The sequence below is a fragment of the Budorcas taxicolor genome, chromosome 2 (assembly GCF_023091745.1).
Source record: "Budorcas taxicolor isolate Tak-1 chromosome 2, Takin1.1, whole genome shotgun sequence".
Taxonomy (NCBI): Eukaryota; Metazoa; Chordata; class Mammalia; order Artiodactyla; family Bovidae; genus Budorcas; species Budorcas taxicolor.
This window is the reverse complement of record NC_068911.1, coordinates 170,474,875-170,501,052: the sequence shown is the minus strand read 5'-3', so window position 1 is coordinate 170,501,052 and position 26,178 is coordinate 170,474,875. Positions and strand designations below refer to the sequence as shown.

At 54.6% G+C, this 26,178-nt stretch overlaps 1 protein-coding gene across 3 annotated transcripts in view; it reads right to left on the bottom strand.

The window, feature by feature from the left end:
• SLC9A1 (solute carrier family 9 member A1) overlaps nucleotides 1-26,178 on the bottom strand; it is a 52,761-nt gene that overhangs the window by 10,855 nt on the left and 15,728 nt on the right. For all 3 annotated transcript variants that reach the window (XR_008200908.1, XM_052656447.1, XM_052656458.1), the window contains exon 2: nucleotides 2,127-2,587. Coding sequence is in view for 2 of the 3 variants with exons in the window: in XM_052656447.1 (XP_052512407.1) it covers nucleotides 2,127-2,587 (461 nt within the window). In the remaining variant the exon portion in view is untranslated. The remainder of the gene's footprint in view (nucleotides 1-2,126; nucleotides 2,588-26,178) is intronic.

The following is a 26,178-nucleotide window of genomic DNA, read 5'->3' as shown; positions in this document are numbered from 1 at the left end:
GGGTAATGGGGCATTCACACCCATGCCTAGAGTTCTAGAAAGGGACCGACTTGGGCCAGGCAGGGAGGGGAGATTCCAAGCACTGGCTGGTCTCCCGTGTGCCTGGACACAGCCGTCTGGGAGACGGGGCAGGGCTCTGGCAGTGCGTTCTCAGCCCTGGGCTACCTAAACCTACTCCCGGCCTGAGGAAATGCTCAGGTCCCTAAAGAGCACTGCCTGGAACAACGGGGCAGGTACAGAGGGCAAGGTCCTCATTTCTGGCCTGGCACCACTGTCACTGGGACTACAGAGGCAGAGTGGCATAGTGCTAAGCATCTGGACTCTGGGCTCAAGACTGTGTAGATCTGAACCCCAGTTATATCATTTATCAGCTACTATGATCTTGGATGAGTTCCTTAATCTCCCACTGCCTCAGTTCCCCCACCCGAAAAACCGGGAAAAATCACCGTGCTAACCTCATGGAGTCTGTGCAGATTAGCTGAGACCATACATGATCAGACAGGAAGCATGCAGTGAACATGAGCAGTGACTACCACCACTGCCCCTGTCTCGGGGAGGCATGGCCACGGGCCCACGGTGGCCAGACGGGGGCATCCACTCTTGCAGCCACACCCCACTGTTCCCCAAGAGTGCCAGCCTGAACCCCAACATACACCCAGATCCTCTGGGGAGGGCTTCATCTCTGGCACCCACTGCTTTTGCAGATATGAGTGAGTGTGACTCCCGTCAGAGCCCCGGGTGGACGGCAGGCTCAGGACAACAGTCCCTGCTCCAGATGAGGAAACAGGCCTGCGTGGCAGCCATAGGCAAGGGCGGGTGCCCGAGGAGACAGGACAGATGGGCCAGCCCGTGGCTGCCCCGGCTTCGCGAGGAGCTGACGGGGGTGCCAGGGTAAGGAGAGGGAGAGGAAGCCGAGGCTGTTGGCAGGCGACCACTACTGTCGGTAGCTTCTTTGAGGTGCGGCTTCCTGAGCGGCTGGGAGTGAAGCGGGAGTGCATGTGTGAGCATGCACAGGGCGTGCACAAGGGTCCATGAGTTTTCCTGTGTGGGCAGCTGCTCTCTGAGGGGTCCAGCCAGGAGGGGGATGTAGGTGTTTGCACAACACAACACGAGTATGCACATACACGTACCTGCTTCCTGAGGAAGCCGGCTGGGAGGAAGGGTATGTGGAAACATACACAGCCTTGCCACGTGCAGACCCTGCGGTGGGGGTGTCTGTCCTCGCTAGACCCGGGAGGAACGCACTAACTACTCTGCCACATCCCAGCTGTCAAAGGTGAAGCCCAGAGAGGTACCGTCACATGCCTAAGGTCACACAGTAAGCAAGTGGCCAACCCAGACTGACCCACTTTACTTGCCACCTTCTGGAGGTTTTAGAGACAAGGTTCCTTTCCATGAATGCTGCCCCCAAACTCTGCACAAATTAAACTCTAACTTAAGACACGTGTGTGTGTGTGTGTGTGTGTGTGTGTGTGTGTGTGTACGCATGCGTGCTCAGTCATGTCCAACTCTTTGGCTGTAGCCTACCAGGCTTCTCTGTCCATGGGATTTCCCAGGCAAGAATACTGGTGTGGGGTCCTCCTCCGGGGGATCTTCTCAACCCAGGGATTGAACCTGCATTTCCTGCATTGGCAGGTGGGTTCTTTACCACTGAGCCACCTGGGAAGCCTTAGCTTACGACACAGCTACCAAGAAAGCTAAAATGCCCCTCAGAGACTAACTGGTCTATAAAGGGTAAACTGAGGTACAAAGAGGATAAGTCATTTAATCAAGATCACATCAGAGTGCATCAGGGACAGAGCGTACGACCTGGTCAGGCCAAGAGCTCAGGCCCTGCAGTCAGATAGACCTGGCTTCCAATTTCAGTTCTATCTATTCTACTGAGTTATTTAACCTCTTTAAGCTTTACTCTTTCTCTTCAAAGTGAGACTAAGAAGCACCTCTTAACGTAGTCAGGAGGATAACTGAGATAATCCCTGCCGGTGCCCAGCACGATGGCTACACATAGCAAGCAGGACTGGACACTTGCTGTCTTACTATCATGAGCGGGGGGATGTGGGATTCTTTCTGGACCTGGACTTGGGTCTGGTTCTTGCGTGCCCCGGGGCGTGGTCCCTGCCTCTCACCACAGTGACGGCGTCGTTGAGCAGGGACTCCCCAAACACAAGGATGTGGAGCAGCTCGTTGATGTGAATCTCCTCGAAGACGGCCAGCACGGCCACAGGGTCCACGGCCGAGATGATGCTGCCGAACAGCAGGTTCTCCAGGAGGCCGATGTTGTTGATCTGCTCGCCGCCCACCAGGCACACGGCGTACATGAGGCCGCCCAGGAAGAAGGCGTTCCACAGCGTGCCCACCACAGCGAAGATCAGGATGGTGCCCAGGTTCTCCGTGAACTGCCGCAGTGGCAGGAAGTAGCCGGCATCCAGGATGATGGGTGGCAGCAGGAAGAGGAAGAAGACTTCCGACTGCAGGATGGGGGGCGTCTCGCCCACGCCCTTGATCAGACCCCCCACCAGCAGCCCCACCACAATCAGCAGGCAGCTCTCCGGGACGATGCTCGAGATGGTGGGGATCACGTGGAAACCTGCAGAGGGTGAGATAACGGAAGGCGTGGGCTTGAGGGGAGCCAGGAGAACAGAACAGAGCTGGGGCTGAAGGCTGGGGTAGGACCAAGAGGGGCTCAGGCTTGGTCTCAGGGGGCTGCTCTGTTAACTCTCTGAGCCTCGGCCTCCTCGCCTAGAGCTGATAACTCCAGCCTCCCAGGCTAATATAATGCAGTTATGGATTATGTTTATACATAACTAAGTGATGTGTAACCTACCTGCTGATGTTGTTGAAGTGCTTTTTTCAAAGGACATACAGATGCTCCCTGTCACTGTCATAAAGTAGGAGAAAGAAGCAGGTCTCCAGAAAGCAGAAATTATACACTGATTACCGAGGCTCCAAGTACCACCCAGTTCCCTGACTGCCCCGTCTGCCCAGGTTAGGGTAGGGGTCCTTCTCTGGTGCCTTCCCCTCTCACAACTCCAATCTGCAATCCTGAGGGCATTACCTAACACCGGAACCCAAGTCATCTGTCCAGGCACAAGTTCACGGAGACGGATGTAAGCTCAAGACCAGGCATAACAATCGAAAAATTCTGTCTAAGGGAAGACACCCAGTTCCCCATCACGGAGGCATTGAAGCAAAAGGCAGACAATGGCTGGTGGAGAAGTGACACAGGAGACAGGAAGGAGCACAAAGGAATCAAAGACTATCAGCGCAGGAAGGAACCTGGGGATCATACTGCCTGGGGCCTGCAAACGTGCAGCACGCACGCAGCGACTTCCAATCCCAGCTTCGCGTGCTTTCCCGCTGCGCCCAGAGAGATGCTCAGGAAGCCAACAGCAATCAATCGGTTCTGCGCGTGAGACAAAACCTGTTTGCCATCCTGTTTCTCACCCAATTCCACCCACTTTAAAGAAGGGGCAACTGAAGCTCAGGGAGGGGAAGGGACTCACCCAAGGTCACACAGCTCATCAGCAGTAGAACCAGGACAGAACCCAGGTCTGACTTCACCAGCTTCTATCAAACTCCTCCTTCTTTAAATCACCCCCTCCTTTCTCCCCATTAAGGTGAAAATGCCCCTCTGCCTGAGACTCACCAGCTGCCTCCCCAAGCCAGGTCCTGGCCAGCAGCAGCAGCAGACCACCCTCTGCAGCTGGCCCCCTTGGTTCCAAACCCCGAGCTGGGAAGCGGCAAAAATCCCTTTCAGAGAGGGCCCCTCTCAATGCCAGCTCCGCCCCCAAGCTGCTCATGGGTCTCTGGTTTGTTTTGGGTGGGGAGGTGGGTGGAGAAGACCTGGGACATAACCCCCAAGGTCCGCTTGGTTAGGATGGCCTGCTTGCCGCGTTGCTCGAGGTGGGAGCTCTTGCTCTCCTCCCCTCCTTAGCTTGTAAACTCTCTGCAGGCAGATTCCATCTCTGTTTATGATTATGTCCCCAGGGTTGGGGATACAGGAGGTGCTCAACAAGCATCTACTGATTGGAAAATGCACAGGGCTTGGCCAGGACCCACATGAATCTCTATAACCTGTCTGGCCAGGCCTCTTCTCTCTTTACCCCTGGAGAAGCCTGGGAAGGAAGAGGAACATCCCTCCCCAGGCCCAGGGCCCTCCTGCTCTCAGGTACTGATCTGGGTGGTGCCAGCTACAAGTCAGGACTCAGTATACCATCCAGGCCCAGAGCCAAGCACCCAGGGCCTGGATGTCACAGGGCCAAGCACCCAGGAGATACAATCGAATCATGTTGGAAAAAAAACACATCTCCATCCTAGGCCAGGAGACTTCAAAACCGACCTGACCAAGAGTCACCGCTTTTAGGACTTGCCTGGTGGTCCAGAGGTTAAGACTCTGCTTCCAGCCCAGGGGGTGTGGGTTCAATCTCTGGTCAGTGAACTGAGATTTCCATGCCGGGTGGTAAGGCCAAAAGAAAGTCACCACTCTCGCTGAGAAGTGCACTCCTCTTACCCTGCCATACCCGTCCGTCTTTGACTGCCTGTCAGTAACGCTCAGGGTTCATGTAGCTGGTACACTGCGAAGGGCCAAGTCAGGCTGAGTCCAAGTCTCCCTTGCTCTAAAGATTAAAGTCCAAACTTCCAGCACGCCCTTCATCATCAGGTCTTGCTCATGTCTCATGATCCCTGCTTTTTTTTCTTTTTTTGACCTTGCCATGCATCTTGTAGGATCTTAGTTCCCTGACCGGGGATTGAACCCAGGCCCACGCAGTGAAAGCACTGAATCCTAACAACTGGTCCCCCAGGGAATTCCCCCCACTGCCTATTCTTATGTTTCAACCTTGACAAACTCCTTCCAATTCACTCAAGTGAGGTACACCCTCTTTGGCCTGCAGAACTTTGCCTAGTCCAGTCTGCCTGACCTGAACACTGTTCCTCTACCCACACTGTATGTGGCTGACACCATATCCTTCTGCCTGTCTCCTCTTCCAGGAAGCATTCCTTGACCACCCCTGCCTGCCTGAGCTAGAGCAGGAGTCCTCTGGTGTGTCCCCCATCATAACCTTTGACCCACAGTCATGACCTGGATTCCTCCTCTTTCTCCCTGACACCCAGTGAGGCCAGACAGCGCAGGCAGAAGCAGTGAAAGAGGACAATGGCACCACACCCGGGACCTGTATCTGCCTTGAGGGAAGACAAGACAGCATGGGGTTTGGGGGAGCCAAACCCAGCCAGCCTTCCTCAACGCCCCACCCCCACCCCAGAAGCTGAGCAACAAGAGCTGCCACAGGGGTAAGCAGAGTCTAAAGAGGCAGCCCAGGGCAAGTGGAGGACAGTGTTGACCTCTACCTGGACTGCTGGGCTTTGAAATTGCCTCACCACCCTCTATGCCATCCATCCAATCCACAGAGCTTTCCTGGCTACAGGAATACCAGGCAATGCACCAGAGACCAGTAAGCCTCAGCCCACTGGGGGAGCAGAGGGATGATTGTGTGTGTGTGTGTAACACTCCAAGAGCAATAATATGAAGAACACTCCTTATTGCTAAAGGTGCACCAGGAGCCAGGCACACGCCACATCTTTAGTCCTCACAATACCTAGCCCTGTGGGATAGTTATTGTTCCCACTTTGCAGAAGAGAAAGTTGAGGTTTGGCAAGGTTCAGTAGCCTCCCCAGAGGGCAGGGGAGGAGCTCAACTCTAGCTCAGAGCATCTCACTTCTTCAAGTGAGTTGGTCCTCACAGTACCTGGGGCTGGTACCCTGTCCCCAGAGCAGAACCCCCCCAGGCCTTCCTGTGTCAGCCCTGCCTTTCAGGGAGCAGAATCCCGGGCCCTGACGGGCAAGGGGAGGGGTGGAGAGGAAAGTCTGGGATCCACCCTGGCTCCTGGCCTGCGGGTAGGCTGCACATTACTGGAAAGCGGCTTCTGGCGGAAGGGCGGATTCTGTCATCAGGCAAAGCCCGGGGGCCTGATGGCCTGTTCTGACTTGTCCCTCTCCCAAGGCCCTGATTCCACCCATTGTCACCACCCTGCACCCTGGAAACTAAGTGAAGTGAAAGGGGGACAGTTGGGCCTCTGGGCCCTTGACCAAGACCCAGCATTGAGGCAGGACCCCAAGATGCCATGAAATGAGGCAAAACTTCTAGGCCTGAACTTGTGACAGTGGTGATGTCACCAGGATGGAATCAGGGGTGGGGCAGAGGCCACCAGACTCAGACCCAAGCCGTGAGAGCCGACACGGACCTCAGAAGCCACCTAGATCCTCCATCACACGGTTGGGGAAACTGAGACACAAAGAAGGGTGGCGATCTGTCAGGTCACGTTCAGTCCCTCAATGAGGACCCGTGAAGCTGAAGTCCAGGGATCGCTCAAGCCACACGGCCTCCTGCTGGAGCCCCCAGACCTCCCAGAGCAAGGACAGGAGGAGAAGGTCTGGAATTCACCATCTCCCGGCCACGGGGCAAAACCGCTGACGTGGTTTGGGGCTGGCTTCCCTTTATAGGTGAAGAGGCGGGGGCAGGGGAGTGGTGTTTCTCACTCTGTCCGGTGTGAGTGACAGTTGGGCAACTGGGGGCACACACATATACACACTCATTCTAGCTCTGACACACGCTCACTCTGCCCACTGTCTGACACACACACTCTCTCATATTCTCTCTCATGTACATTCCCCACGGTTTCACTCTCTGACACGCTCTCACACACAGACTCTGACCACACACTCGTTCTCTTACACACCCATGCACACAATCACCTACATTCTCGCTGTCTCTGACACGCACGCTCTAAGACATTCACGCTCACCCGCCCTCTCTGTCTTACAGACACACACACATACTCTTTCTCTGACACACATAGGTAAACTGAACCAGCACGTGACTCAACTGCAGACTGATGAGGGGCTCTTGGTCCCCCGCAGCCTCTCTGTACTTCACTGTGAGAACGTTTTATTTACATCCCAGACCGTCCCCACCTGCTGAGACTGGGCGCCGTGCAGCAGGCAGGCAAGACTGTCCCACATCACCCTTGGTTGCCAGGGTAAAGGGATATCTCAACCCCACTGGCCGCATTTCTCCCCTGGCCTGGCAGTCAGAGGGGAGTGCCAGGAAGAGGGGCCTCCCTGGCCTCCCAGAGCTGGGTCAGCAGGGACCCAGGGGCACATGAGGGGCTCTACCGCCCTAGTTCCTGGCCTGAGGACTGCTCTGGGGCTGCAACTCGGCCAGGTCCCAAGGGATTGCTGGTTGCACAATGATTCCATGTCTTTAACTCCCTCTTCAACTGCCCCAGCAACCAGTCTCTGCTACAGTAATGAAAGGTGATCCCTCCCAGGGAGAGCCTGGCGCTCGACAGTTTACAGCAGCTTGCTCTGCTTTGTCTAACTCACCTGCACCTCACCAGGCTCTGGGCCGTCACAGTCACCATCCCCCCATTTTAGAGATGAGGAAACTGAGGCACAGAAAGGTGAAGCAACTTGCTCGAAGTCCAGTGGTTAGCAACTGACTCAAATCCAGGCAGTCTGGTGCCACTCTGGATTCTCAGCCACTTGCCACATTATCACTGGTTTTATTCTTATTTTGTTTCTAAGGGGTGCATCAGAACCCAGGACTCAAGAGCCCCAAAGCAGTTCCCAGGGGGGACCGGAGGTGGTATTTCTTTCCATGAGCTCTTCTCCAGGGAAGTCTTGCTGCGGCTGTTCTTCCGCTCAAGGAAAGACCTTAGGGAACCCTTCCATCTTCTCAGTTCCCAGTTAACTCAGCCAGAAGGGGGTTAGTCTTCTCCTAAACTCCTAGGGTAGGAGGAGAACCAGAGGGGCTCTGACTCTTCTCGAGTCAGATTTCTTCTCAGTGTGGATTCTTCCCACCATCAAGTCAGCTCTGAGGTCCAGATGCAGCCGCTGCCTCAGTAGGCTTTGCAGCCAGACCGGCAGAGACAAGACGCATGGCACTCACCACTCTGCCCTGTGTTACAAGCCGGATGGAGTCACTGACTTGTTTGGTGACTTTGGGCAAGTTACATCTCCTACCCTCAGTTTCCCCGTCCGTGTAAAAGCCTATTTCAGAAGGTTTCTGGAGCCCAAGAGGACCTAATAAGGGTAAAGAATGGCAAACACTACTGACCCTCAATGTCGGCAAAAAGTGGTTCTATTATTGTTATAATCTTCAAAACCAGGTTTAAACCAGGTTTAATATGAATCACTCTATGTTATCATGACCTGTTGCACTTGTCCATCATTTACGATGGACATCACTTTAAGCTCTGCAATGGTGCGAACTTTTTAAGTCATCTGGGTCTCCAGCTATCAGCATAGAGTGGGCATTAACTATTTATGAACTGAAACAAAACTGACTTTCAGATGTAAAGTGTGGGAAAGAGGAAGGAGATGGAAGACACTCTGAGATTTCAAGAGTAGGTGATGCTCTCAGAGCAGGGATCATCTGAATTAGGCTTTGAAGGATCAAGAGAAGTTTGCCAGAGAGAGAAGGAAGAAAAGAGCCATTCTAGGGTCTGTATTACAAGTATCCCGCAAATGGATGTATGGATAATGGGATGAATGAAAAACAAGGAAAGAAAAAGACAAATAGCAAGGCTGAATTCACCAAGCCTTTGCCAATATCCAAACGTGAGAACTGCCAAGATTAAATGAGATAGTGTATATAAAACACTTGGCACAGTTCCTGTTACATGTGTCTTTGAGTCTTGGTCCCTCCTGTCACTGGGGTGATGATGAGTGATAAGGGTAACTGTGTTTCAGAGCTTCTGGCCCACAAAAGACAATTTTTTAAAAATGTACCCACCCAGTAAGATCATAATTCACTTTAAGATATAATCTCTAGCACGGAGGAGAAAAACACTTACTGGACACTTAAGAGGGTTGGATACAAGACTTTCACATATCTCGTCTCATTTTATCTCATATCCTGACCCCCATTTAATAGATGCAGAAACCGAAGCTCAGCGAGGTGAAGTGACTTCCCCAAGGCTGCAGAGCTGGGAAGTGGCAGAGCCAGAATCAGAACCCAGGTCTCCCCATCACTAGTCTTTGTGGCAGGCTGCGTCAATGACAACTAAGCCTGTGAGCATCAGAGGAAAGAGAAGTCAAGTCTGCAATGTGCCTCCCCTGTGAGCATCAGAGGAAAGAGAAGTCAAGTCTGCAATGTGCCTCCCCTGCAAAACAGCCAAAAATAAATGTGTTCCAAGTACCTGGAGAGGAATCGTCCCCCACGCCGGGGGAGTCGGTCTCTGTCTGTGCCTTCCCCCATCATTCTTCCAAACGGCACCTCTATCTCTGTTTCAGTCCCCGTCTCAGGGAGACAGGGTCTGGGTGGGAACATCCAGTCTGGGTGGGAAATTAGCTAATAAATCAGCGCAGAACACAGCAGCATATGCTGGGCTCCCCGAGGCATAGGGAAAGAGGACTCGGTCAGATCAAAAACGTGCATTTCAGGCCCGGCTCTGCCCTTTAGTAATCAGGAGGCTTGGGCAAATCATGAGACCACAGACGGGCCTCGGTTTCCTTGTGTGTAGACAAGTGAGAATCAAGGCACTGGACACAGAAGCACCTTGTACCTTGTGATGTGGCAAACAAACTTCGGAGATGATCAATAAATGAGAAGGACAGAAATTCCAGTCCCTTATAACGAAAAGGACATGTTTTTTGGGTGTTAGTTCTAAAAGGTCTTGTAGGTCTTCATAGAACCGAAAAAAATCTTCACGACTAAGATAATCACAATGGTATGATCACTCACCTAGAGCCAGACATCCTGGAATGTGAAGTCAAGTGGGCCTTAGAAAGCATCACTAACAACAAAGCTAGTGGAGATGATGGAATTCCATTTGAGCTATTTCAAATCCTGGAAGACGATGCTGTGAAAGTGCTGCATTCAATATGCCAGCAAATCTGAAAATCTCAGCAATGGCCCCAGGACTGGAAAAGGTCAGTTTTCATTCCAATCCCAAAGAAAGGCAATGCCAAAGAATGCACAAACTACCGCACAATTGCACTTATCTCACACGCTAGTAAAGTAATGCTTAAAATTCTCCAAGCCAGGCTTCAGCAATATGTGAACCGTGAACTTCCAGATGTTCAAGCTGGTTTTAGAAAGGCAGAGGAACCAGAGATCAAGTTGCCAACATTCGCTGGATCATTGAAAAAGCAAGAGAGTTTTCCAGAAAAACATCTATTTCTGCTTTATTGACTATGCCAAAGCCTTTGACTGTGTGGATCACAATCAACTGTGGAAAATTCTTCAAGAGATGGGAATACCAGACCACCTGACCTGCCTCTTGAGAAACCTATATGCAGGTCAGGAAGCAACAGTTAGAACTGGACATGGAACAACAGACTGATTCCAAATAGGAAAAAGAGTACATCAAGGTTGTATATTGTCATCCTGCTTATTTAACTTATATGCAGAGTAGATCATGAAAATCGCTGGACTGGAAGAATCACAAGCTGGAATCAAGATTGCCGGGAGAAATATCAATAACCTCAGATATGCAGATGACACCACCCTTATGGGAGAAAGTGAAGAGGAACTAAAAAGCCTCTTGATGAAAGTGAAAGTGGAGAGTGAAAAGTTGGCTTAAAGTTCAACATTCAGAAAACGAAGATCATGGCATCTGGTCCCATCACTTCACGGGAATAGATGGGGAAACAGTGGAAACAGTGGCTGACTTTATTTTGGGGGGACTCCAAAAATCACTGCAGATGGTGATTGCAGCCATGAAATGAAAAGACGCTTACTCCTTGGAAGAAAAGTTATGACAAACCTAGATAGTATATTCAAAAGCAGAGACATTACTTTGCCAACAAAGGTCCGTCTAGTCAAGGCTATGGTTTTTCCAGTGGTCATGTATGGATGTGAGAGTTGGACTGTGAAGAAGGCTGAGCGCCGAAGAATTGATGCTTTTGAACTGTGGTGTTGGAGAAGACTCTTGAGAGTCCCTTGGACTGCAAGGAGATCCAACCAGTCCATTCTGAAGGAGATCAGCCCTGGGTGTTCTTTGGAAGGAATGATGCTAAAGCTGAAACTCCAGTACTTTGGCCATCTCATGCGAAGAGTTGACGCATTGGAAAAGACTCTGATGCTGGGAGGGATTGGGGGCAGGAGGAGAAGGGGATGACAGAGGATGAGATGGCTGGATGGCATCACCGACTTGATGGATGTTTGAGTGAACTCCGGGAGATGGTGATGGACAGGGAGGCCTGGCGTGCTGCGATTCATGGGGCCGTAAACAGCCGGACATGACTGAGCGACTGAACTGAACTGAACTAAAGGAAAGAAATGGGACAGAGGGGGCAGGGGGTGTCAAGGAGACTTGAAAGCAATAAGCAGAAGGATGCTGTGACTGCCGGGCCCAACTGGAGGCCTGACAGGAGAGGCTGTGATCAGGATTCTGGGTCAGTTAATCCTTAGCCCTTAACCTCCCATCCCGATCAACCCCTGTACTCCAGTTGCTGGAAGTCCCCAAATCCCAGCTCTGCGCACACAGAGGGCAATCCTTCACTCTGAACTTCTACCCACCTTTCAAAACCTAGTGCAGGTGTCACCTCCTCTGGGAAGCCTTCCCTGAAAGCCCAGGCTGAGTCAGGCGCTCCTGCAAACTGATGGGTGGGAGCTCTGTTGCTGGTGTTCTCATCCCCCTGGCAGCCCAGCAAGAGGCCCGGGGCCCCACAAAAGTGATGCTCAGGATAAGTGAGTTAAGGGGATGATGGAAGCTTCCCAAAGGATGTGGGATTGAAGTTGGGTCTGGAGGGCAGCGGGCTGATGGGGGAAGACTGAACAAAGGAACAGAGAGGGCGGCATCTGGAAAGCCTTCCGAGGACTCTCAGGCCTCCAACCAGCCTGGAAATGAGACGAAGTAAGGGAGGTGCTGGTGCAGCTGGAGGCGGCAGGAATGCCAGGACCCGAGGCAAGGGACTGGAGCTGGCACTGCGGGGCTCAGAGGGACCCTTGACCCTCAGCCCTGGACCTGGTCTTGACCCAGGTTCTATTCCCGCCCTGCCTTTCACTCCCACCAGATTTCTCTGCGGGTCTCAAGACCCATTTTGGTACCCACCTCCACCCCACCCCCCTCACCCTGCACTGGGGCAGCACCTCCAGGGACCTAGTCCAGTCTCCCCAGTCACCGAAGCCCCCCGTAAACATGTGCTGAACGAATTTCCCTCTGCAGCTTCTCCCCACCCCCACAGGAAAGGTGCTGGATGGAGTGTGCCCACACAGGGAGGCGGATGATGACTCACACGGGGCAGGGGAGGCAGGGACACGGACTGGGGACTGGCAGTAAACAGCCTGCGTGTGTTGACAAGATACAGAGCTCCAGCGGGCAGCAGGAGGCCTGGCGAAGGAGAGGCCTCCAGGCAGCCGGTCGGAGGGGGTGGGGTAGGACCTCAGGCTCCAAAGACTCTAGAGGCTGGTTTGGGTCCCTGATGGGGGTCCATGTGATACACACCAGCTACTTTTGATTTTTTTCAAAATAGAAATATATTACTTTGGTGATTTTAAATGAAACCCATGGTCCTTTAAAACTTTTTTTTTTCCCAAAAAGTATATAAGTGCATTAAGTCAAAGGAGAATTATCTGACATTGATCCTCCTCCTTCAATACCCAATCCACAATCCCCCTAACCCCAGAAACAGACAGATATATAAACTTCCAAACTCTTCTGTATCTCTTAAGTTTTACATTTTTGTGCAGGGACTTCCCTGGCAGTCCAGTGGCTAACCATCTGTTCTGCAATGCAGGGGACACGGGTTTGGTTCCCGTCTGGGGAACTAAGATCCCACATGCCACAGGGCAACTAAGCCTGCGTGCCACAACTTAGAGAGCCTGCACAAGGCAACGAAAGGTCTCACATGACGCAACGAAAACGCCGTGTGCTGCAGCAAGGGCCAAGGCAGCCTGGCTAGATAAGCCTTTAGAGAAATGTTTGTGTAAATGGAATATTCCACACAGTGCGCTTTACTGGCTTCTATGGAGCAGAGACCACACGAAAGGCTGCAGCTTCCTGTTCAATTCTCTCAACAACCCCCCGGCAACAGGCATTATTATTGTCCCCATTTCAAGGTAAGTAAAGAGAAGGTCGGAGAGATGGCCACTAATATGCCCCAAGGTCAGAGAGTCAGGGCTACAGAGCAGCATTTCAGACCCAGGTTGACCCCACCCTCCAGGCCCCATCCCTTGGCCACCCCGACCCTGGATCAGCCTCACTGTGAAGATGGCCCTGCCTGTGCCGTCATGGACTGGATGTACCGCACCAGTGGCCTCGGGCTGAAGCCTGCTTTCTGACACTCTGAGATCCTTCACTAAGAGCCCCAGGCAGGCTGTGCCTCTGTGCTGGCAGGGAGACCAGAGGGCCTCAGCTTCCGCCTTCTCCTGACCCCCTGGTACCACGGGCATCAGAAAAATCTGAGTCACACCCCTTGCAAAGGAGACCCTCTGGGCTCCCCGGATTTCAACTAAGGAGTGTGGAGGAGAGGAAAGCACAGGATGCTCGAGCTGGAAAAGAACCAGGGGCTAGTCTAGTTTCAAGCTACCGTCCCCTTCGTCTCCTGATGCCCCAGGTATGCAGCTCCCCGGCTGGGGCTCTGCCCTTCCCACCCATCCCCATGCCCAGGACCTCTCATGACTCCTGCCAGATGCTCTCAGGACTTAAAGACAGCAGCAGGAGCTCCACGCACCAGTCTGCCCCATACCTGGGGTGGGGAAGAAAACAGGAGGCTTGGGGAGAGAAGTTCTATTTCCAGAAGGCTTCGAGCCCTGAGGAAGCTGCGTTTTTCTTTTCTGTTCCTTTTCGTGGGGGTAGGGAGTAGTTTGCAAAATGCAAGCTTAAGAGAAAACTGAAATTGAGGATACCAAATATCTGTTGTTCTTAAGAGTCCCAGTTGCAAGTCACTCAGCTTAGAAGCCTAACAATGAATTCAGTCCTTTATATATAACCTGAACTTGCTCACAATGTCACCACACTCAGATAGAGAGAGGGGGAATACAGAGAGATGGCGGCAGGAAAGCAACACAAAGAGAAATTCTACCTTTTCCAGGACAACAGCCGTACAAAAGCAAGTCCAGGCGCCCCATTTTCAGCGGCCACAGGGGAGGGAGGGCAAGCTGCAAAGGGAGCCCAGGACTCCTGTGGGGCAGGCTGGCGAGGGGGCATCCAGGCCCCTTCTACCCTTCCTAGCTCGATTGGCTAGAGTCCACTTGTGCTTCACAGCGTCTGGGGTGGTGATGAAGGAGGGAAACCAGGTACCCCTCAACTAGAGCATTTTGGTGACCTCTCAGAGCTGGGAGTGGGCCTGAGAAGATGGGGAGGAGTCCAGAAGGCGGTGGGGAACGGGGGAACCTGAGACCAGTGTGTCTGGGTGTGCATGGGGTGGACCTGCATGGTGACAAGGACACGGGAGCTGCACTGACCCCCAAACCTGTTCTTCCAGAGGTCCCCACCTCCCCAGCATCACTCAGTCGCTCAGGCCCAGACCCTGGAATCATCCTGACTCCTTCCCTCCTCTCACAACCCACATCCAATCCAGTGGCAAACCTCACTCCCTTCTGGCTCTACTGGCTTCCTTGCTTTTTCTTGAGTGCAAACATGATTCTCCCCCCCGCCCCAGGGGCTTTGCACCTGTTAGCTCCTCTGCCCGAAACTGACTAGGTGAATGGCAGGTCCTCCTTTCTACCAGGTCCCATACTCTCCCTTCTCTCTGCTTAACCTGCTTTATCATCTTTAGAGCACTTAGCACTTCCTGACCGTCTGTATGCACTCACTGACGTCCCCGTGACCCAGAATGTGAGCTCCGTCAGAGCAGACTGCTGCAACCTCTGTTGTGTCCCTGGCAGCTAGAGTTGTGTCTGGCAGGCCATAGGCTCACCATCAGTATTTGCTCAATGGATGATGGCCTCATGACCTGACAAGGTTGATGCGAGGACCACATGAGACCCAGACACGGGAGCCCGGAGCAGACCGAGAGAGTCTGCTCACACCACGGGGCTGGTTGGCCGTCTCCCCTCCAGATTGCTCTTCAAGGGCAGGGACCCTGTCCTACTCACTGCTGACTCTCCCTCACAGTACAGAGCCTGGCACCGGGCAAGCATCAAACTTCCTTGTTGAGTCTGCATGACTATCCAAGGGCACGATTCCTGTCCTAATTGAACCTAATCTTCAGTTTTGGCTCTAAGTGCGTGAGCACTAAGCGCTAGCTGAACTGGCCTGAGCCTGAAGGAAGGGCTGGGGTTAGGGAGGCACAGGGAAGGCCTTCCAGGCAAAGCCCCGGTGTCCAGAAAGGCTGGACAGATGGAACGAGTGTGGTGTAGGTGGAGGGCTTCTACTGGGCACAAATGAGAGTGAAGGCCGAGGAGGAAATAATCATCTGAAGAAGTGGTCATATAGCAGCCTCTCCTCTGGTCCTCACTAAAACCCAGGGCACACAGACAACAGATGAGGAAACAAGTTCAGAGAGGTCCCGACACTGACCCAAGATCACATGGGTAGCAGCCAAGCCCAGGTCACAAAGCTGACACCGCGGACTCCCAGTCCAGTGCTCACACAGGGCCAGACTGTGAAAGGCCTTAAATACCCTGGAGAGGGAACTCTGGGTCAACCCGGTGGACCAGGCAGAGCTACTGGAGGGCTTTGACAGACACGGCGAAAAAGTCCTGCCTACAAGCCCCTCGAGGAGGGAGGCGGGAGATGGTACTGCCCCCAGGCTCAGCACCCTGGGGTGCAGCAGAGCTCTCCAACTGCCCAGCAAGCAAGTCTAGGCTCCAGGAGCAGCTGGCCCTGCTTCTGGAAGATTCCAACAGATGGATGAGCCCTAGCCCCCATCTCACCTCCAAATGCCTGCAGAGACCAGAAAGCTACACTGGGAGAGGAGAAGCGCCTGAGCCAAAGCCAGGCTGGGGATCAGCAGACCTAGGTTCCATTCAAGACCCTGTCACCACCTCACTAGGCGCTTTAAACAAGCCCTGGCCTTTCTCTGGCCTCAGTTTCCCCTTCCTCAGAGGCATAACAAGAGCCTTTCCATTTCTGACGTCTGGCCGGTGAGCCCTGCTGATGGACAAAGCCTGGGCTCTGCAACGCTCACCATCTCTGCCCAAGCCAACAAGCACGATGTCTGGGCCAGAGCAGTCTTCACGCGGAGCAAAACTGCACGAGGCAGCCCGGGGCAGCGTGAAGAACCCTGGCTACCAACCAGGGTGCTGGCATCTGTCCCAGCTCTAAACCTGAACTCCTCTGTGATCTCTGGCAAATCATGGTATCGCCCTGAACCCCGCTTCCTGCCTCTCTAGCAACAACACTGTGGCACAGGGTGGCCGTAAGAAAAGGAGATAAAAAAGGCAAATAAACTCCCAGGGAGCTGCGGTCATCACTGCCCAGCCTCGTAGTCAGGCCCTGGTAGGAGCAGGACCCACCCTGGTCAGGTGGCAGGTCTGCGCCAGAGGTAGCTTCTCTCGGGGGGGCCCCAGCAGCCAGCTCCCTGGGAGATTGAAGCAGAGGGATCCGTCCTGGGCTCTAAGCAGGGCTGGGCCAGGGGAGGTGGTTCAGGTGTAGGCTGGGAGCTAGCGGGCTGGGAGGGAGACACTGGAAAAACAAACAGGGGTGTCACACCCAGGTTCTGTCTCGAGTTTCAACTCAAATCAGGGAGGCGGGGCACCTGGTCCTGAGAACCCAGCAATCTGTTTCCTGACTCTGCCACCCATTTGCAGGCACTCGCCCCTCTGAGTCTCTGTCTCCTCATCTGAAAAGCGAGGTTCACAATCATGTCTACGTCAAAGAGCTGTTCTGAGGGTCCGAGGCAATGATACATCTTGAACAAGGGGCTGCCAAAGAAAGAGCTCAGCGGAGGGCCTGGTCCCTGCGCTGTGCCCCAGTCCCAGGCTGGAGAGGGCCTGCTGGCACCAGAGCACAGCCGCCCAGGAGACGGGGCCACATTCTGGGGCAGCCCCTCCAAAGCAGAGCTGGGTGCCCTGTCCCTGTCAGCATCAGTTTCAGGCTGAGCCCGGCTGGCAGTAGTTTCTGGAGGTGCTGAGGGGAGGCTGAAGAGAGGCCCTCTAGAGAGCCCACTGGGTTCATTTCTCATCCGCTATAAAACCCATAGAACGTCCTGCCAGGGAACCTGAACACAGATCTGGGGCGCTGGGGATGTGGCTGTGCCGCGCAGACCCAGGCTCCCTGGACCCTCAGCGCTGTATCCCTGAGGCAGGCTGCTGGGGTGGGGAGGCCAGAGGTCCCCCCTAAGAAGATGCCCGAGGACCTGTCTGGGGTCTGCCCTGAAAGTGTCCACACGCTTCTCCTGAAAACAGCCCAGATGGCTGACCATCAGCAAGGAGGGGGACACAGAGGGTGTGCAGGTGGGCCTCTCCCAGCCTCCTCCCCCTGTTCCACCGGGGACAGTGTGCCGCCCCAGGCCTCCAGGAGCCTGGAGACACACGGAGTGGATGGGAGAGCCAAGCATGCTCAGAGGAGGCTGCCCTTTAGAGGACACTGCAGAGACGAGGACACGGCCGGCTGCAGGCCTCGGTCCTGGTGCCAGGAAGACCCGGGGCTCCAGAAACAGCAAAGTGACTCGGGCCTCTCCTGGAGAAAGAGAGGGGCAGCAAAAAAGCCAGGAAAGTCACAGGAGGCAGGGCCTCCCCAGACCATCTCAATCTGACCCCCCCACTTCACAGATGCCAAGAAGGAAGCCCAGAGACAGGCAGGGACTTGGCCAAGGTCACACTGCAACGTGATAGCAGTGCCAGGCTCCACACCCAGGACTCAACATCCTCACTGGGAACACAGTACCACCCCTCACACGACTCCCACCTTTTTTCTTTAATTACCCTTTCCCAGTGCTCCGTTGTGATGCTTTGTCCACATTAACCACCTGATCCTCCTGAAAGTTCTCTACACAGGTACTGCCATCCTCCTTCTGCAAAGGAAACGGAGGCAGAGAGAGGTGAAGGGACCTAACCCAGGGCCCCAGAGCTAGTCTCTTCTGACTCCTGAGCCATGGCTCAACCAGGCTGCCTCCATCTCTGAGCCCTGGCTTTCTGTCCCGTTGTGCTGGGAGCAGAAGCCTCAGTTCAAGGCCAGCTCTTTCATTCCTTAGGGGTGAGCCAGCCACCCACTCTAGACCTCTGGTTCTCTCCAGGAACCCTAGTGGCACCCACGTTCCCTTGTTCTGCATCTGCTCTGCTTGCGGGAGAACCAGGAGCTGTCTGGTACCCTGTGAAGAGGAATGGGACCCTTGCAGAGGCACCTCCAGTCCTGGGGTGGACCTGTGCACACTGTCTCGGAGGAGGGGCGTGGTGCAGCCCTCCAGCTGCCACCAGCACAGGAAGGGAGACTCACACCAAGCCCTGTGCGTTCGCCTCACCAATACCTGAGACAGGCACTGTTCCCATTTTTTGGGAGGAGAAACTGAGGCTCAGCACCTAAAGAACTTGCCCAGGCGGCACACAGCCAGCCAGCAAGACAACTGGCGTTTGATTCCAGGATTGCCGGATCCTGGAAGCCAAGCTCTGCCCTCAAGCCAGGCTGCTGGATAGGAAAGGACGTGTAACGGCTTCCTGCTGTCATTCTGGTCCTCAGGGCATAGGTAGCGCACATCCTCAGATGCGGCTGGCTGGAGGCCGGGAGTCCGGTGAGGAGCCAGGCACGGAGGAGCAAGGGCCCAGGCAGACTGAGAGGCTGCCAAGCTGTCTACTTGCCACCGGCCCATCCCATAGAAGGCAGCACACTGCGCCCAGGAAGGCGCAGAGAAAGGCTCCATAGCACCTGCCTTCTCCTGGGCAGGGCCAATCGGATGACCCTTCACATGGGACGTTAAGTGGGCATGCCTGGGGCAGCAGGAGCTGAGGGAGCAGCCCCTGCGGGGTGGGCGACAGAAGGCCTGGAACTCCGGGTGGAGCCCTGGTTTTCTAACCAGCTCAGTGGCCCAGCTTCCCCAGGAGAAGGGGATGCTCACGATGACAGCCTCACTGAGGGCACCTTAGCCTTCACAGCTACCCCGTGAGGGAGGCCCTGTCATATCCATTCCCAGATGTGGAACCTGAGGCTCGGAGAGGCCAGGTTACTTGCCCAAGGCCTCCTTGCTGGTGAGTGGCAGGGCCAAACAGGACTCCAGCCCAGGAGGCTGACTCGGGAGCTGACGGCGGCTTATCCTCCAGGGTGGCTCTCAGCCAGGTTCCTCATCTGAGCCACAGAGAAAGCGATCTGGATACTGTTTTCTCAATTCTCTGAAGGATGGACCTCACTGGAACCATCTCTGCTGCTGCTAAGTCGCCTCAGTCGTGTCCGACTCTGTGTGACCCCATAGACGGCAGCCCACCAGGCTCCTCTGTCCCTGGGATTCTCCAGGCAAGAATACTAGAGTGGGTTGCCATTTCCTTCTCCAGGAACCATCTCAGAATGTTCCAAGGAGCAGGCTGGGGGCCTTGGAATGGAATAACTATTGTTGTTACCAGTGGAAAGGACAGAAAACTGTCCCTGAACACCAGGCCCCACACTGCCCCAACTAAGGGCCTTGGGTTTGCTCCCCTGTGGAGGAAAAGGACCAGGGAACTTCAGGGGCTCTTTCACTCTGGTTTCCTACACTTCAAAGTCACTTAGTTCCTCTGCTTTCTGGTGCATGTGACCCTGGCTAAGTAGTTAAGCTCTCCAGACTGCAGGGCCCTCCTTTACAAATGAGGACACCTCCAGCCACCTCACAGGGTCAGGTGAGGCCCACAGAGTTGAAGAAGGCAGAGAGGGCCTTGGAGGGCAAGGCTTGGGCGCCAGGTGGAGGTGCCTCCTACTCTTTGGGCTGGACTCCTGTGACGTCACCAGTCACTGCCGCTAGAACGCGTGTCACTCCATGACCTCGCCCTGAAGGCAGATACCAGGGCTCAGAGGCTGTCCCCAAGCTCCACCCTGGACCAACAGGCCACTCCCAAGGAAGGGCCTGCCCGGCTCCCTGATATCACCCCCCGGGGTGCTTTCACAATGAGCTGTGCCTCCTAGACAGGCAGGAGCCAGGGCACAGGAGTCACTTGGGCCACTGTGTGCCTGGCACTGCAGGCGGTAACACCAAGCAAAGTGGGGCCCACCTGGGCCGGTATCTTATCACACTAAATGCTTCCTGGGAAGGAGCCGGGTGGTGAGGCAGAGGCCCAGCCCACGCTGGTCAGGCCTTTGCTTCCAGAATCGTGACCTCAGCCTAGGCTGTAATCTCCCCGGCCTGGAAGACCTCCCACAGCTCTCCTGCAGAAGAAGTTTCAGGAGACCTGGACACTGAGCTACAAGCTGACTACTCAGATCCAGGCCTTGTCTGTCTGAGAGGACAGGGGCAGGGGTGCTAGCTTGGCTTCTAAGGGGGAGGAAGTGAGCTCCATGGGGCAGAGCCCCATGGAGAGCCCAGGGAGCTACAGAGCCCCAGGTCTTCGGGTCCCAGACAAGGGCTGCGTCTCCTTCCCATCCGAGGCTCCTCTGCCCCCCACCCTCCTGCATCTCTGCACTCTTGAACCAGGGAAGGGTGGGGAACCAGACCACTGCCTGGAATTTCTAGCGCCCAGTGGCCTCAGCCAGGAACCAGGGGAGAGACTGAGCCTTGGAAATTTTCTAGAGCACCCTTCCTCCCTAGCAGGGAGTCCCCGCAGATAGGAAGTGGACTGATGAGAGCCAAGCTCTGGTCCAGAGAGAGTGGAATCGGGTGGAGGGGGCGGTCCCCTGGGACGCTGTAGCTCCAACAGCTCCCTCGGTTCGGGTCTGGCTCCATCACTTGCTGGCTCCGTGACCTTCCCCAGGACACTGTTTCCTCAGTGTGACGGACAATGGGCTGAGTTAGCTTCTCAGAGGCCTCCTCTAACTATGACAGCCTCTGATTTTACCTAATAACCAGCACACATGCGTCACTTTCCATTTTGCTTTGTCTTTTCCCCATACTTGGTCTCATGTAAACATCATGGCATCCTTCTGAGGCAAGTATGGGTTCTCCTAAGTCAAAGACAGAAAAAAAAAAAAAGCTCAAGGCACTTACGCCCAAGAACATACTCAGATAGGGCACAACTGAGCCAGGGCTTGCACCCCGGGCTCCACACAGAGGAAAGTTGAGGGCAGTCGGGCCAGGCTAGGGTGGAAGGCCCAAGAGGTCAGTTCAAGAGTTCACCTAGCCTGTCTCTCTCGGAACTGCTCCACTGAGGTGGATAAGCGGACTCTTCAAAGATCAGATTTAATGGCAAAAGTGAAGTCACAAAATATTATGAACAGCATGATTATTATTGTGAAACTATTTTTATTAAAAAGAACATCACACAACTGTAGGGAAAAGTCGGGCAGACTCACTGAACTGTGGAGAGTGATCGGTTCTAAGCGAGGGTGTGGGGGGGGTGGCTCTGAGGAGCAGGGCGGGTAAGGAGAGGTGGAGTGAAAAGGATATGACCTGAATATTTTTCTTTAAATACTCATGTAGTGTTTGTTGGTTTGTTTTTGTTATTTTTCTTTTTACAAACAGCAACAACAAAAATCTGGGCGGAATTTTCTGAGCACCAGATCTAACTCAAAACTCAGTATTAGGGGGACTTCCCTGGTAGTCCAAAGTGGGGGTGTGGGCTTGATCCACGGTTGGGGAACTAGACCCTGGATGCTGCATGGTGTAGCCAAAAAAATAAATAAATAAAAATTTGAAATAAATAAATGACTTAAAAAAAATCTCAGTATTAAACATGTTGCTGTAATTGTTTATCTCAATTTTCACAAAGACCCTATGGTGTGTAAGAATATTCATAGCAGCTTTATTCATAATTGTCAAAAAAAAAGGGAACCAACCCAAATGCCCATTAACAGGACAATGAATCAACTATGGCTTACGCACACAAGGCAATACCACACACAGCTACAGAAAGAACAAACCGCTGGGACAGGCAAAGATAAAGGGGAACCTCCAGGAAACACCGAGCAAAAGAAGCCAGACACAAAGAGTACCTGTGTCTGACTAGGTATACAGAGTCAAAGAACAGGCACAACCAAAATGGTGGCTCTCTCGGGGGCATGTGGGGGTGCAAACTGGGGAAGGCAGAGGGAACTTGGGGGTACACAGACGTCCTCTATCTCCGTCTGGGTGCAATATTGGTAAATGATCAGCAAGCTGTATGTATATGTTAAGATCAGTGTAACCTACTGTATGTACATACGTAGGTGCACGCATGCCCAGTCGCTCAGTCGTGTCCGACTCTTTGCACCCCGCGGGCTGTAGCCCGCCAGGATCCTCTGTCCCTGGGGATTCTCCAGGCAAGAATACTGGAGTGGGTTGCCATGCCCTGCTCCAGGGGATTTTTGCAACCCAGAGATCGAACCAGTGTCTCCTGCACCTCAGGCAGATTCTTGACCCCTGAGCCACCGGGGAAGCCCCATGGATGTATATTACTCCTCCATTAAAGAAACAGAGGGGGAAAGGTTTTTTAAAAAATGCAGGTGAGAATTATTTCCAGAAAACAACAATGCTCACAGGTTACACAGGTCGTTAGTCCAAGGCTATACAGCTCAAAGGGAATAGAGCTGAGGTTTAGAACCAGATCTGTTAGATTCTGAAGACCTTAAGCCGCCAGGCCACACTGAACCCTGACTGCCCAAAGGATGCCCTGAATCTCCCCACAGAGTCCCTGTGTCTCTCTGCAGAAGCAGCCTTGCCCCTGGGTTCAAGATGGGCTTGCTCGATATTAACCACCGGTCACTGTGGTTCAGTCACCTGCTCACACCAAGTGGGTGGAGCCTGGCTCCCCGGAAGGCTCAGCACACTGAGGGCTGCAGTTTAACCCGCGAGGCCAAAAGGGAGCAGAGGCCAGGCCCACAGCTAAAGACTTGAGCCTACTGGGAGCTGGGATGACTGGAGTGCTCCGCGCAGGGAGAGGAAGGCTTGCGCACACCCACCCATCTGCCATAATAGGCCCTGGGCCACAACGATGGAATTTCAAATGTGGAAGCACAGCTAAGCGGCAGAGGTGGGCTTGGGATTAGCTCAAACCCCTGGCCCAGTGTCCCAGCCATCAGACTTTGCTGCCTCACATTCTCCCATTAGGACCCCGTTCTCAGTGCTAAGTCGCTTCAGTCATGTCCAACTCTGCAACTCTATGGAATATAGCCCACCAGGCTCCTCTGTCCATGGGATTTCCCAGGCAAGAACAGTGGAGTGGGTTGCCATTTCCTTCTCCAGGGGATCTTCCCAACCCAGGGATTGAACCTGCACCTCCTATGTCTCCTGCACTGACAGGTGGGTTCTTTCCCACTAGCGCCACCTAGGAAGCCCATTAGGACCCCAGCTCCTGTTGACTCAGAAAACCCGGACCCAGCCAGTTGATCTCACCTTCCTCCCCACCAGGGACCAGGGGCAGAGGAGCTTTGAGGAAGCTGGATTCCCAAGCCACCGCCCTATGCTTTAAATTTCCAGCCTGCCCAGGCTCCCCCACCCCCTCCAAAGGGAGCCACCTCCCGCTGCTTGGCACCGATCCCCTCTCCTGCGACATCCTTTCTGCTCTCCCCCCAACGCCTACGCAGTCCTTGTCCCAAACCACTTCCTGCAGCTTCCCATCTGATCAGTTTCTTAGGAAGGATAATTATCCGTGGAGGGAGGAGGTGGAACATTCCCAGAGCCAAGAACATGGGGGAAAACTTCACCGAGTTCATTCTCCACCCGCCAGGAGGGCCTTCGTCCTAAACACAGGCGTTTCAGCCACGGTCTGAAGGGAGTCACGCCTCCCTCCCAAACCTCCACGATTGCCGCCACTGTACTGCCGTCCTCACTGCTCGGCCGCGGATCAGAGGCCTTTCCACGGGGGCCCAACTCCGGTCCAGGCCCCACCACCACTCCGTTCTAAGTGATAGCACCAGAACGGAGCCCGTCTGCCACCAGGGCCCACGCTGTATCGCGCCTCCTGCCGGCGTCCCTTCGGCCTGCCTTGTATTTAAGCTGTTTGCATGTCTATCTCCCACACAGAACTGTCAGCTGCCTCCCGCACAGCCCTGCAGATGCGTACATAGTAGGTGCTCAGAGGCGAGTCTAGGAGAAGGTGGGGCGCCGGGGGCAGCGGGATCATCCCTTGGAACCCAGCAGGAGTGAAGGCCCCCTCCCACCACCGCGGAAGAGTTCCAGACCGGGACTTGAGACCCGAACTAACCCAGCTCTGCCACCGCCCCCTGCGGCCTGTGGGCAAGCCATTTCCTCCCTGGCCTTCTGCTTCCTCCTCTGTGACACAGGGGGCTGGGCCAGACACGGATAAGCCCTCGCTGCTGGGTGCTCCCCACAGCACCGTCACTGAACCTCCCAACGCCGCCCATCAGTCACCGCACAGCTGGGCGAGCAGGAGCCAGGATTCGAGTCCAGGCCTCTTAATCCCCACCGCCCTTATCTTTTTCCATTACACCTCCTGAACTCCTGACTCTGTCTCTAGGATCCTTCTCAACAATCGAGTCTAATTCTCTGATTCCAGTCCAGCCCTTTCTGGGCCTGATAACTCCCCAGGCCACGTGCGCCCAGGGTTTAGCCGGGAACAGGCATGTCAGGGTCCTGGGGCTCAGCAGTGCCACGCCTCCCACATGACAGGTCTGGTGACATCCTGCCTGAGGCGGGGTGGGGTGCAGGGCTGGGCCGGGAGTCCAGCAGAGGCTGGCGCCTCACTTGGCCCCTCCCCGCTGCATGTGCTCTCACCCCCCTCCCACTCCTGGTCCACTCCTCTCTGAACAGGGCTCTCCTTCCTGCTCCCGGCCTGGCCAGAGGTGACTGCTCCCAAGCTCTGCTCCTATTCTCGCAGACCTGGCAGAATGGCCCTGGGCCAGTGTCCTGCTTTGCTCGGCTCGCTGTGGCCAGCCCAGAGCCCGGGCCAGCTCTGGGAGCCATCTCTGACCCCTAGGGTGCTCACCCCATCCCTTCCCTCCCCGGGCCAGACCAGTGGTCTGTGTGTCCCGGCCCGGCTCAGCGGCAGCGCACCCAGAACCCGATCTGATGCCTAATCCCAGGCCCACAGGCCAAGCAGCGTCTGGCTCCCACCTTCCTCTCTGTCCTCACACCACCCCCTCCCTCTTACTCCACCCCAGGTTCCTCAAACATGCTCTCTTCAGGGGCCCTGATCTTTGAAAGATAGGCTCCTTCTTGTCACGTGCTCCGCTCAAAAGCCAGCTCCCTAGAGAGGGCTTCGCTGACCATCCAAAGCAGCACGTCTTTCTCCTATCTATTTCCTTCAGGCCATTTATCGCCGCCTGACGTTGTGTCCACTGTTCAACACCGCGCGCTGGCCTGCGAACCCCCTGACGTCAGGAGCCCCCTCAGTTTGCTCCTGGCTGTGACCTCAGCACCCAGAAGCGTGTGGGCCTGGGTGGAGGGTGGTGAGGGGGGCTACATGCTAGGTGGCCAGGAAGGCCTATCTAGAGAGGTGACATCTGATTTAGAGCCTGAACGAGGCAGCCAGCCTGTGGCCATCTCCAAGCAGTCTCCCAGGTGGGGGAAAGCAAGAGCTGCGGCCCCATGGAGGAAGAGGTCTGGTAAGGAAGGCTTGGGTGGTTTGAGGAACCCAAGAAGCTTGGTGTGAGTGAAGCAGGGTAAAGAGTAGCAGGGAGTGAAGGAGAGAGGGGTAGATGGGCCACACCTCTCCTGGATTTTATCCCAAGTTCATCAGGAAGCAACTGAAAGATTTTAAACACAGGAACTGGAGGAGGAAATGGCAACCCACTCCAGTATTCTTGCCTGGCAAAATCCCATGGACAGAGGAGCCTGGTGGGCTACAGTCCATGGACTCGCAAAGAGTCAGACACTTGTCAGCAAACACGGGAACACCATGTTGCTGGTTACATTTCTAAATGAACTGCACCGGCTGCTCTGTGGAGGGCTGATCACTGGCGGAGGGGAGTGGGCCAGGAGACTGCTGGAGTCACCAGGTTAGAGACACTCGTTGTGGCTTAGACAGAGGTGGAAACGCAAGGCAGGGGCTCCATTTGACCCGTGGAGCCGTCTGTCCTCCCATCCAGAGAGGCCTGTGAGTCAGCAGCCCCCTGGCTGGAGGTCTAGATGCTCGCAATCCAGCCCAGTTCACCTACTCAATCTTATTTCTCAGCGACCCCCAGCCCAGACTTTCCCCCCAGCTGACCAGGCCTCCTCTCAGCTGCCCACCGATGCCCGCAGCACGTGCTGCGACCCTCACCTCACCTGCCACCCCACCACCACCACGTGAGGGTCTGG